A 13,549-nucleotide genomic window follows, 5' to 3' on the forward strand; every position below is an offset into this window, starting at 1 on the left:
CAATGGCTGATTCAAACTATGATGGTGTTTTCCATCTATAAAGTCCATTGCTTTCCATAGCCAGGTGATACAATCATGAACAAAATACAGAGCCTATTGCCTAGTACAGGCTCAGTACAGGCAGGCTGCTTTTTGGAATTAAAAAGGGCAAAATTGCGTGAATGGGCTTAATTCAGTGGTGAGAAAGACCTTTTATAGGCCAGTTAAGCATTGAAACATTTAACACCACAGTGCATTCTATACTTGATTCTAACTGTCAAGGTGCCTTCCATGCATGTTGTGTGGTGGTTGAGTTGCTCATGGATGACAGAGTTGTGGCACAGGTATTCATCTACAGGTGTGCTCTCAAATGTCAGCGGCTTTGCTTCTCTACCCCTGAGATTCCAGCAAATCCTAGGGATTTCTGCTGCCCTTTGAACCACATCAAGACATGCTGGGGGTTCACTGTTTCCTGCGGTCCTTAGATGTAATACTGGAAGGTACCTCTTGAACTCATCTACAATTTTCTTAATTCACAGCTCTTTCAGATCTTAGATGACTGCAGGTTAATTTTTCTGGTTTCTTTTCTTCTCTGTCAGATTCATGAAAGTATCGTATGGAATGTTTGTGTATTGATCAGAAATACAGCATCAAGTTGTCATGCTTATTTACAGTTGATCCATTTTCCTACACAATCAGTTTGATTCTTAGAACTAGATCTCAGTGCCAAAACACTTAAGAACTGCAATAAAATGCTGACATTCAAGGGGACTGCAATAGTGTATTGTGTAAATGGCTCCAATGTGCATTGAGAACTAAAATGTACATCACATGATCATCCAGTCCACCTTTTATGCATCTCCTAGCCTTCTGTCCAGTATCAGCCTGGATCTCTTTGAGAGCCCAATTTGTTCAACACCGCCAATATCTTCAGTTGCCTCAGTACAAAAAGATCATGACAGATTGCTACATTTTACCACACAAGTCACACTTTTGCCCATCCTACATCGGCTATCACCCTAAGTACAGGGTTTTCCTGGCAATCCACTTTGTAGCCTACAAGATGTAGTGCTTATGGGATGCCCTGTAGCAATTCCGAGAACAGTCATCATGTGATCCCTTGTACCTCAAGCAGTGAATTATTTGTCAGGGAATCGCAGTAGTCTTGTAAACGTTGCCCTTCCGTTATAGGCCTCGTTTTGATAAAAGAAGTTTTACCTGAAGGTGAAAGCACTTTGAAAAAATCTGCCTCTGGGATCAACTTAGCATTAATAATCTAGTTTGTAAGTATCTGCAGCAAAATCTCAGAACCGTGAAGACACGCAGAAGCACTTACTGCTGACATTTCCTGACATTTGAAAAGACTTCCCTATGGCGTGCTTAGCAGTGAAACATTTGTCACCAGGAGGCATGTGTCACTAGTTGTCATTTACAGCTCAGAGATTGGGTGGGAGTTTCCTCTAAACTTTGATTAAATCTAACAAGAAGAAGTGTTGCCCCGGGGTTTTGTAACCTTGACAGCCCATCCTAGCGATGGACCTCACGCTACAGCTTTTCCAGGAAAAAAGGGGAGTCGAGAAACTTGTGAAACTATGCCAAACACCTTACTTGTAAGGTTCTTTCAGGATGGGAGGGTTGATTTGTAAATTGAAACATTTAATTGAGATCTATAAATCTGTGGATGCAAAATATTGTACTGTATGCTTGTATTTGGTTCTCCTAAAACAGCAAAGAGGTTACTATTTGGCAATGAGATAATGTACGATCTGTTTTCAGCATCAAATAAACGTCAGTTTCATTGCAATAGAGATGTGTTACCTCCTCTCAGGAAGTCAATACATGTACTTGAAAAATCATACATTGGAGCATCCAAAGTAATGGATAGGAAAAGGTTGTACAAATACTTAATGGAACCTATCAGGCCAACTACATAGGTGAGATGGAAACAGGAAGAAAATGAAGTGAAGGATTAGTCTTGTTAACCTATCAGGATCCGTTTTGTCCAGTCTGTGGGGTGTCCGTATATGTGAGACAAGAACCAATCAGTAAGATCTAAGGTCAGCTGATTGAGGTCAGAAGGTCAAGACCTGATCTAGGGAGAGGTCAGCACATGTGATGAACAGTCACTGCAATGCAACTCAATACTGCCAACGGGCTGTGAGGTATTGACATCAGGATCACACCTTTTTGCGTCTTTGGTGCACTTTGTCATTTAGCAACAGTACTGTGTCTTGCACTATGGTATGTTTTAGTCAGCTGGCATAAATTGCCAAGTAGAAGTCCACATCTGTTGGTAGAAAATATAATGTTCCTGCTCTTGGTGCTGATTGTACCCTTCAGGATATTTGGCCCTAGAGTTAAATGTCACTTGTAAATAGTCCCGTTCTTGTCCATTGTACTGAAAAACTCACTTACTCCTTACTAACTCCTTATTCATGTTGAATGGACAAATGTTCATGTCCTTGGTGCTGAATCACCGTCAACTTTTTATGTTTGCAAAATCAAGTTTGCCATATCTATCATTAATAGCCATCATGGTAGATTTCTTCACACCATGGCTACCACTTTTGGGTCCCGCATCTATTCTTGTATTGATCTAAACAAAGGAAATCTAATGATTGTTGTTGTCCACGGTGCTGAATATACTGTTGTTTTATCCACTACTGAAGTTCTAAATACAACTTCCAGGTGGAGGAGATTATCTACAGACTTGTTTTCTCTTGTTGCTTTTCCATAATTACACTGATGTACCATCTCATGAACTACTTTGCAGGACTACCCATTAGCTCTATCCTAACAGTGTAGAAATACCACTATAGGTTGCCAAATACATCCATTTGATGACAAAGTACCATTTAAGCTGATTTCCTTGCCCTTTTTTCATCTCGTAAATGCTGTCTGTATTCAATCATATGTATTGGCATGTGATTCCATTGACCTATTTCTTTCTAACCTGTTCTAAAGTATCATTATTTGAGACCAGAAAACAAACAATGTATATGTTAAGTCATGATTAGTGGTCAATGATGAGTGTAAATGCCTGTCTTGCAAGGCTGATAAAATCAGTGGCAGGTTCAAGCAGAAGCAAGAAGTGGCCTGTCAGGGCTAATGTAATTGGGCCAACCTTCCACTGGGAAATCAGTCCTGATGGATCATACATCACACCCATGACACCAATTAATTTGCATGCAAAAGGTTTGGGACCTCTGAATGCTAACAATCAAGAAATCATTAGTAAGGTCCGATACAGTTTTTCTTTTTACAGATTCCACACATTCCAGCTTGTTTAGAAACAACAGTGGCTTTTTGTCTCTGGTTACATTGAAGATGATAACAACTGCTCCTATGATCTCAGATATATTGTACATTCTTATGGGTTACTAAGTTCCTGCCATTTCAGGTCATATCTGACTTACATGTAATCATACATTTTTCACTTTTTAGTTACACAATTTTGTTGCCTAGCAACAAAAGCTGCAGTGTTCTTGAAACCTCATTGTAAAGTTTCTCTGTTTTTTTAAATTGTGAGATAAGATGTGTGATATTTACAAGTTCTTGTGAAATTGTGATGATTTGAGATATGATTAGCACCATTCTCGTCTCAAGTCTTAAATCATTCAAAGAAGAGTAAGATAAAGTCTTATCTTCAATGCTTTCCTTCCGTTTAGTGTGTCTTATATCATTACGTCTTTCTTTGAAGTTTAGTATCATTCATGAAATTCTAGTCACAAGATACCTGTATGTAGTGTATATGGTTGTGATTGGAAAGTTGTTGCCCATTGAAAGATTGTTTGCCCACTTTGATCAGTCATGGTTCAGTCAGAAGCAATTTCCTCAGAGATCACCACTAATCCCCAATAACAGTTAGCACCAGTTGGTACATGGTCTGCTGCTCTTGGCCAATCAGCACCTAGTAGCACCCACACGAAGGCTTCGTTTTACGTCCTATTAAAGAATATTACCGGACTGGGTGATGAGATAAAGTTATGAAATTAAGCCTAATGTTCCTCTACGCTGAAGAAATGTGACTATAACGTCCTTTTAAGACAGAATTAAGAGCTCAAAGTAGGTCCCTAAAACTCTGCACCAAATTGCAGTCGTTCTTCAATCTGGAGTGCTATTGTTTCCATGTACGGAGGGAGGCACCGAGATAAAATATTTAATGGCAACTAGATCAGATTCAGGAATCGCTGTGTTTTAACAGATATGTGAGAAGTGTGCTGTAAAGTTGAAATGCCAGATTTAGAATTCTAAGTGTGCTGTTTTTGTTACCCTTTTGTCACATTACTGCAAATGACTAGAATGTTTTTTTTGAGTGTGTGTTTGTGAAAGTTTCATATATTGCCTTTGTTGCCATGGTTGTTGAAGACATGATGTAATCTGGGTGTGTTTTATCTCCTGCCTTGTGTTCACATTTCTATAAAGCAGACAAACATTCATATAAAGACACATGTACTGGCTGATATGATGATTTGGAAGAACAGGACCTGACAGTGTTCTAGAGCTCCAGTCAACACAGCAATGATGGGTGTGTATTCATGAGGGCTGACAGCAGTTCATTTTGTCTCAGGCCATCTGGGATTTGGATCTAATAAAAGAATTAATACTTTATACCACAGCCATTAAAGTTATTCCCAGTGTACCGGCTGCCACAGTGTACATTTTCAAGTGGAGATAAGCTTGGGAGGGGAGGGATCTTAGCATCAGTTCATCATTAGTCCATATCTTAAACTGAATCAACTGCTGTAATTTCAAGGGAATACTCAGGGGTCCATTTCACAGCCAAAACAACCATTTGGTGTTTAAGTGCAGGTACATTGTAGAAGCCCTCGGGGAGGGGGGATGTGTCCATAGTTCATGGAAGCACATAAGGCTGCCCTTTCATCGGATGAAAAATTAATTACTACCTGTCACTTCCTGTGCAGCTTTGTTAATGATGAAGACTCCTGCAGAAATGAACTTTGTGAAAGGTCTCATGGTACACCGTGGTTGCAAATCCTTTAGTCTTACCTTACCACACTGATGTATGCATTTCAATTCTGCGGATCCTCTGGCACTGCCCTTCCTTGATCCTACTCTTTCATCCATGTAAGATATTAGAGGCTTTGATGTGAAGAACATTATTCTCTCCTCACCAGGAAAGTTTGGTTTGTAGAGACTTGATGACAAGAATAAGACAGTATTTGATTGAATGATGCAAATTGAGGTACGTACTGAACACCAGCGGGTATGCCAGGATCTGAACCTGTGACTTTGTAGCCCAGAAGGGGGATTGCAAATCACTACACTAAGCACGTGAAAGTGGTTTATTCAAAGCCTTCTGGACAAATATTCTCATGTATCTGAAAGTGATTAATGACATTGTGGTTGATGATCATCTGTTGGCTCTAAACTCAATTAAGAGCTTTTAATGCAAAGTATGAGACTTGGGTATAATTGTTTTCCCAGGAGCTAAAACTGAGTGCTGTAACATATCAATGAACTTTTTTGCATCCTAATGTAAAGAAGGTCCCCATGATTTATTGTTGCTATTAGCACAAGACTGCATTTAGCAGAATCTACTGACAGCTAGGATTCCGTGAGTATCAAGACAAGCAGAACTTAAGGCATGAGGATTACAAAATTATCCTCCAGAGTCAAGCTGAAAGATGAATGGACCAAGCCTGCCATGTGCAGCAATGTGAATCCTTTTAGTGCTCCATTAAAGTCATGTGTGCTATGTTCACTCATCTGAGAGAACTCTCCTGGAGAGACGCATGGTTGCACATGTTAGACTAGGCAAGGAGGATATAGTTTGAAGACTAGATTTAGCAGAATGAATATTTCATAGTTTCTAATCTATAAACCATTGTACCTTTTAACCCTCTCAATCTGAAAACATGGCATATTTCCCAGTGGATCCTACATGACAATTTGTATTACTCCATGTGCAAAATTGCCTTTTGTCACAGCTCAACTTGAATACACAAAGCCCATGTATTCAAACATGAAACGAAAGGTGAAAGATAAAGATCACTGCCAAGTTAGCAGGTTTTACTGTTGATAAGAATCAGAACCTCTTATTCTAGTTTGCACATTTCCATACAAATCTCACCCTTTTCCCTAAAGGTCCTTCATAACAATATCCAGGTTTGGTACCTAGTAAAATCACACTTCCCAGTTTGTCACAGATCATAACAAATGTTGATCATTACGTTGCTCTTATTTAGTTGTGTTTATGACTAAAATGGTGATTCCCAGTTGCTTTTAGGATCGCCAGTACAAAGATGTAGTTGAACTTATGAGAAATAGGTTTTGAATGATAAGATTTTACATGAGGCAAGGAATACGATGCCTCAATTAACCCATGCAACAGTGTTGCTGGGAGTGCAGTCCTGCTGATAGGGATGAGCCCAGGGGTCAGCACAAGTCCCTCGCCTGGACTATATAGTTACTGCTGCTGTCCTTTATCACCCATTTATTTCTTTTAACTGGTGTTACTTCCATCTGACTGGGTTGTGCAGTAATCCTCTTTATTAGCTTTTTATTTCGTTTTTTAAATAATTCAAGGGAATGGGAGGAGGACTAGCTTTATTTATCACCTTTTTATGACAAGTACGACTCTAGTATGCACCTTCTGTGGATTATGAAATATTAAATGCCGTAAAAGTGGCACCTTGTATGTGTGGAATTAAGTTTCCCCATATAAACAGCTGTTGAAGTCATGCCTAGGATCATAACCTGGGCATTTCTTCACTCTGCTGAGCCGTAAAAGTTCTGTGATGGCACGAAAGTTTAAGACCTGCTCTTGCACATGGGATTAGAAACTTTTTTTTACAACGCTGCCTTTACAGGAATGGAATGTTATCCAAGCATGGCAGTTATCCTTTGTTTAATTAATGAACTCTACTCTTCTGAACTTCTGTTGATGACTAAAACTATTAATCCTGTGATAAATCTGCAAGGGAAAATCATTTGATGTCTGACACTGTAGGCGATAATACAACAGATGGTGCGATAAGATGTCTCATTTCAGAACAGCCAATTTCAATTGATGGTTCATGTTACATAGACTTTTGATAGGAATACTTTTTCTCTCGCCCTGATTTTAATTTTGTGGTACATAATTATGTATGCCAGAGGGCCATGATTTTTTTCACTCTGAATACTTGAGTTTGAAGACCTCTTAAATCATTTATATTTGAAGGGCTTATAGAACATCTGTTTTGTTTGTAATAGAGGAATGATGGCAAGTGCTAAATCTCTCACTTTGGTGTGAAATTTGAAAAGGCTATTCACCTTTCTCCCAAGAGTCATATACTGTATAGTATGGTACTTAGCCTGGATTTTACATGTCAACAATGGTTGCTGGTCTTTAACTTTCAATCATCATAAACTTCTGTGCATTGTAAAGAGTTATGATGATTAATAATTCTGATAACCATCTTGGAGTCCCTGCTATTGGCTAGTTTTTACCAATATTGCTTTGATTGCAACATAGTCAGCACAGAAAGTGTTAAAATGGAATATTTCATAGATTTGAATATCCTGTGCTGAAACTTTATGGAATATTGTAAGCATATTTGATACAGAAAAGAGTGCAAGAGGTACTTTCATATTGGATACATATACATGTAGCTTGGTTCTACTCACCATTGTGCAATTGTTATAAAAGTCCTTTGTATGAAAACTTTTAGATTGAACTATTGGACCATTTTTTACCACCAGTATATTTACTGTTACAGCATTTCTTCTTTTCACATCCCCCCCAATAACTGAAAATTTGAATTCTGTGTTTCTACAGACTGTGGTAAAAGCAGCAGAAGACTTGGCTCTCAATTACACCTATGACCCAAACCTGGCGGTAAGTGACCTTTTTTCTACTGTAAGGTACATTTGTTTAAAAGAGTCATTTTTATAACCCACCTATCTAACAAAGGTTTGCACATATCAAGAAGATCTGATCTTGTAACCTTGAATGCAATTTCCTCGATATTGTGATCATGTCTTTTTTTTGTTAGAATTCTGACTGTACCAGCATTTTTGCCTCATATTGCAGGAAGTAGTTTTGGATCCCTAGGTAGGATTCAATGCCAAATCACCATGAGTTAGATGTAATGATTTCAAACATCACAGACTTCACAATCAGTGTTCTCCTTCCATGGGCAGGATAAACGCTCCTACCTTGTACCTCGGGGAGACCAGTTCATGATAACTGATAGAGTTTTCGAGTAAACACATTGTGGTGATTTTGCTTTTCTCTCCCCATGGCAGATAGAGGATGTCCACTGGTATGATGCCAAAAACCTAGCTGATGGAGACCCCATCCTGACGTACGACCCACAGTTCAGGAAACCCATCAACCGGACCTACAGTGCCATCCATCTGCCAACAGATATCTGGAAGGGAGGTAGGGATCTTGTTATCGCCAAATCAATTTATCTTAAAAGTACATGCATCCTGACAATATCAATAGAATGGTGTATTTGTTAAATGCACTTTTCAATGGCTTTCAGGTTTTCCCTAAACTTAGAAGTTAGCACAGTCCAGTTCAGTGTTTTATTAAAAAAAACTTGGTTGCAAGTTTGGCGATGATGATGACGATGTGTAGATTCCACCTATCTATAAATCTCCGGGCTAGTCTAACTTCTATAAGTTTTTGACATACTTTAACCTACTTTTTTTCATTGACAAATATGGCACTGACAATGGCAAAGTGATAAAAGGAGCTGGACAGGGTTCCAGACTAACTGGAGCACATGGAAAAGCATTTAATATTTTTCTTGCGGGCAGTCATTTGCTTTTTTCCCCTCCTTATTGTATCCTGACTTCTTTCCTTATTCAGATCCCAAGATTGCCAATGAGCTGAAATGGTCAGACAAGCTGGATGAAGTGTTCTATGCCAACACTGTGGAGGACCCAGGTCTGCTGTGGCAGTACTTTGGCAGTAGCAAAGGACCCTTTAGAAACTACCCAGGTACAATCTAACATTGTGACTACCATTTTAGCAACCAAAATCTGTGGATAGATAGTCCTTTGCAATTGTATTTCTGAATTGCAATGGGCCAGCCAACCAAACATAGATCTTCTGGCATCCTAATGGCCATGTCTAGATCTTGATGCCACATGGTATAGTGCAGTTGTTGCAGCTGTTGAGCTGATTTTTTAAGACCTTCATCAAGCTGACATAGATGTTTGGCTACAGGTTTATTATTGGTTACTGGCTTAGGTAGTAGGGAGAAGGTTAAAGAAGCATATTTTGGTTGGTTACTATGACAAAGAACAACAACTCATCTCTGTTTCAAAGGAAGTAATCTGGTGTCACCAGCAGGGTATTAAGGGCCCAGAATTTGGAGAGGAAAGCAAATTAAAGTTTCATGTCTGCTGCTTCCATGAGAGAGTGGAATAACCAGGCAGCAACCCTGAGGCTTATAGACAGGATCTGAAGAATCAATCATAAGGTCTACAAAAAATTGCCCAACCCAGAACAAAGACGTCAGACACTGACTTACAAAAGGAGGTGACAGAATTAATAATGGCTCTTTTCTAAAGCTTTTGTGAGCTGTCCCTAAGGGTATAACTGTCTTAATGCACAGTTCCTTGGAGACCGAGACACTTCCTATAGCACAGATTAAGATGCGTCAGGAAGACATTGTGACTGTATCACAGGGGGAGCAATTAAAGTTAAATGATTTATTCCTGACATTTTCATGTCGCAGATACACCAGCTTTCACTTTATTTATTGGAATACCAGATACAAGGTAGAAATTGCTTCATCCGTCATCTTGGCAATCAAGACAAATCTTGACTCCATGGCATGGGAAATGTCAAATAACACAATGATATCAGGCTCCACTGGGGGACCATTTGTCGGGTAGCACATCATGCTGAAACGTTAGATGTAAGAATCTACATTCTTGTCAGGCAAAACAGCAAGAAGATTGGAGTCATGTTAGGGCATTGCCACTTCCCAATAAGCACTTAATGTCTGACTATGCATCGGTATGGGCAATGGGGGAATCAGGTTCAACTCTAGAGGGTTGATGACTAAAAGCATTCAGTAAATTTCATTTTCCATCCTATGGTCCAAATTTCCCAACTGTAAGGAAGGCATCTTCAAGGTCCTTGCCTAATGATGTACGAATGCCGTGGAAAGACTGGATGTCTTCGGCTTGTCTGTGTGTCTCAGTGTTTTTGCAATGCAGCTCCTGTAGGTTCTGCTAGAGTGCACAGTGCAGATCATGTTTGTTCTGCTAGAGTGCACTTTCTGTTTAAAGGGTCAAGTTTGGTCATTGCTTGTATGAATGTTCATCTGTGACATTAACCGACATAGTAAGAATTTTACATGTTATTTCAGTACACAATACAAAGCACTTACCAACAAGCTTTCAGTCAGTCCTCTAACCCTTCTCAAGTTGAAATTACTCAATGCCTGTGTCACGTGATCTGAACAGAAGTGTGACCACAGCAAGTTTCGAGTCATTTCAACTTGTGAATGGTAAGAGGACTGACAGAAAGCTTGTTGGTGAGTTCTTTGTATTGTGTACAGAGATAACATTTAAAAGTCTTACTCTGCTATAGTTGCTGTACAGTCAACTCCACTGCAAGGAGAACTTTTGTTGACTGTTACTTAGCAATCAGACATCTTTTGTTGTCTGTTATTTAGCATTCCAGTGGGAGAGCCCTGGGACCGTGGACCTGTTTGATGTCAGGAGAAGACCATGGTGAGTTGTGACATCTACTTCCAAGACAGATGTTATGAACACTAAATCAAATAAATACATGTACTGGAAACATCTTTGATTTCCTCGCATAACCAAACAGACAGCCTGGTTCTGTTTCCTGGATGCTGTCTTTCTAATACAACATTTGTTTGCTTAATCAGGTTACCCATACCTAAACGCATCAAATTTCACTTTTAATCTTCTTTGTGCTGACTAAAGGCATTTTACAGACACACTATTCTCTTCACAGATAATAAAACCTTAGAACTGCAAATCAAATTGGGTTGGTCCCATGGTTCTAGTGGAGTCTTTTATCCTTATGTTTGTGTAACCTTGAGATGGAACCCTTCCTTTGATGCAGCTGATTTAATGGAAAGGAATCAATTTGTGTGATAAAGACAGCCCTTGATTGGATCATACCTCACAAAAAGGGGTCGTCTGACTGGGTTAATCTGTAAGACCTTTCATATATGTAATCTTGACATATATTGTAAAACTTTTCCACTCAGACGAAAAGCAGTCAATTTTTATGATTAATACGCGGTGCCTGGAAATTGATTTTATGGCATATGTCACAACATGCTGTCAGTAATACCTTTCCCTCATGACATGTGAGTGAAACAAATGGATTTTTAATCTATTTTGTAGCCTCAAGTGGCATAAACTAGGCCATGTTCATCATGGCTTTCATAGGTCTACAAAACAGGAGAGTGTAGCAGAATTTAAATAGATGTAATGGCAATGTTTTGACTTAATGGAAACAAAACAAATGTTTATCATGTGACCTAGATTCTCATGTCTGGCTTTCACCCCAAATGACAGGTACATCCAAGGTGCCAGCTCTGCAAAAGATATGATGATCCTTATTGACAAGTGAGTATATTGTATGTCACATAGTCAGGCTAGTACACTGGTATGATAATCAACCTACCAGGCTCAAGTTAAGAACAGTTACAAACTTTTGTACAAAAAGCCCATACTGTATATTCTTCAGTCACATTACACTACGAAGCTCAGGTTCACGATTTTTTCTTTGTGCTCCAGTCATTGCATGATCATATGATGTGTAACAGAATCACCAATTGTCACAACCACAATTTAGCATTGTGCTGCTATGTATTTTACTTGATAAACCATCACTGCTATACTAGTCTAGAATAAAAACAACCCTCCCTCTTGTCTTTGCACACATGTACACACACCACTGAACATGTACACTAAAATCAAAGTTGTATATTGACTTCCTAGCTTGTATAGTTCATTCGACTGGGAATGTGTGACCTTTTGTGACAATACGCCCTGAGACTGTATTACACCAGAACAAGATCAATGCAACATGGAAGATGCAGTCACAGTGCCTCGTATATTTTGTACCAGTCTTTTGATGTTGGCTGTCACAAGCAAGTTTATGATGCTGAACCATGAATATCTAAAGGACCATACCAACGTGGCCTGTTTAATAATGGCATTGAAAAGTGAGATGGACACATTTGAGGCACAATCTCAAAGTCTTGTTGAGTGCCTTCTGCGAACCACTAATGATGTATTTGTATATTGAAACTTTTTTATTTCACCTCTATTGAGCAGATAATCATGAAGTTTAGAATGATAATACCATGCTCCTGTTTGTATGTCACCTTTTGCTCTTTGTCACCTTCTTGAGTAGTAGTGGAAGTGTCCATGGCCTGACCCTCACTCTTATCAAGAGGTCTGTACAGGAACTACTCAAGACACTGGGAGAAAATGACTTTGTCAACATGGCATGGGTTAGTATGAACAACTTTTTACAGACATTGTTCTATTGAACAAAAGATGACATATTTATCTATTTCTTCTTTTTAAAAACTTTTTCCTTGTTGCTAGAAGAGTTTAAGTTTAACTTCATGAGAAAAAAATATTTTCTCCATGACGCAGGAACCTAATGAATACTGTCTTCCAAAGTTTTCTAATTTTGATGATTAGGTTTGACAGACAAACTAAGACACATCTATTACAATATCCATCGCAAGAATTATTAAGTTTTTTCTGTAAATGATGCTTCTTCAAATAAAGCTTAGGTTTTGTGAATCAGCTCATTGATACCCATTCTTTCCCTCCAGTTCAACACTGAGGCACATTATGTCAGCTGCTTTGACACCTTTGTCCAAGCCAATGTTCGCAACAAAAAAGTAAGTGTTTGTAATTTACTTAATGACTATTGTCTGATAATTTTTTCCTGTCTCATCTAGAAAATAGACTATATACTTAGTACAATATTGGAGTTGGACAGAAAGTTACTGAAAAGTGTAAATCAACTGTTTTCACCATAATCATAGTGTTGGTGACATCATTTAGTATGTGATTTGTAAAATACAACAAAAACAGCCTGAATTTAACTGTTACTTCAGTGAAGTTGACCACCTTTTGTATGAGCTATTATGAAATGTTGATGGGACATAGCTGCATTTTGTGAAGGACGGCTAAGCTTAAAGTTTAATACGTACCTTCAATGATTTTTTTCAAACAGAAATCACACCATGCAGTCTCAACAACTCAGTTGCCATACAAATCATAAGTTGTGGAAACTACCTGTTAGGCAGAGCTGAATACTATCATATTTTTTACTTGTATCCCCTCTTTTCTATGCTTTCTATTCTTTCTTCTTTCCATAATTGCTTCCTCCTGACAATTTTCCTAGATCTTCCTTGATGGTTTAAAACTGATTGAAGCCACTGATCGGCATAATTGGAGTGCTGGCCTAGAATTTGGTTTCAAACAATTCCAAAAAGTATGCTCCTTTTTTTCTTTCCTGGTTAGTTCTTACATCTCTAACTTGGTATAACATGAAATATGAATCCATTGTTAGAGTAATTATCTCACACTTAAA

General features: G+C 38.6%; 1 protein-coding gene across 7 annotated transcripts in view; it reads left to right on the forward strand.

Annotated features, from left to right (window-relative positions):
* The window catches only part of LOC136435212 (voltage-dependent calcium channel subunit alpha-2/delta-2-like), a 100,149-nt gene that overhangs the window by 66,247 nt on the left and 20,353 nt on the right, over nt 1-13,549 (forward strand). For 6 of the 7 annotated variants that reach the window (XM_066428502.1, XM_066428504.1, XM_066428505.1 and 3 more), the window contains 7 exons: nt 7,763-7,822; nt 8,233-8,368; nt 8,804-8,935; nt 10,626-10,683; nt 11,506-11,556; nt 12,350-12,449; nt 12,783-12,851. In XM_066428502.1, coding sequence (XP_066284599.1) covers nt 7,763-7,822; nt 8,233-8,368; nt 8,804-8,935; nt 10,626-10,683; nt 11,506-11,556; nt 12,350-12,449; nt 12,783-12,851 — 606 coding nt within the window. Of the gene's footprint in view, nt 1-7,762; nt 7,823-8,232; nt 8,369-8,803; nt 8,936-10,625; nt 10,684-11,505; nt 11,557-12,349; nt 12,450-12,782; nt 12,852-13,360; nt 13,451-13,549 lie in introns of all 7 variants that reach the window. The other variant, XM_066428503.1, reaches the window with a different exon arrangement.

Source organism: Branchiostoma lanceolatum, chromosome 5 (genome assembly GCF_035083965.1).
Source record: "Branchiostoma lanceolatum isolate klBraLanc5 chromosome 5, klBraLanc5.hap2, whole genome shotgun sequence".
NCBI lineage: Eukaryota > Metazoa > Chordata > Leptocardii > Amphioxiformes > Branchiostomatidae > Branchiostoma > Branchiostoma lanceolatum.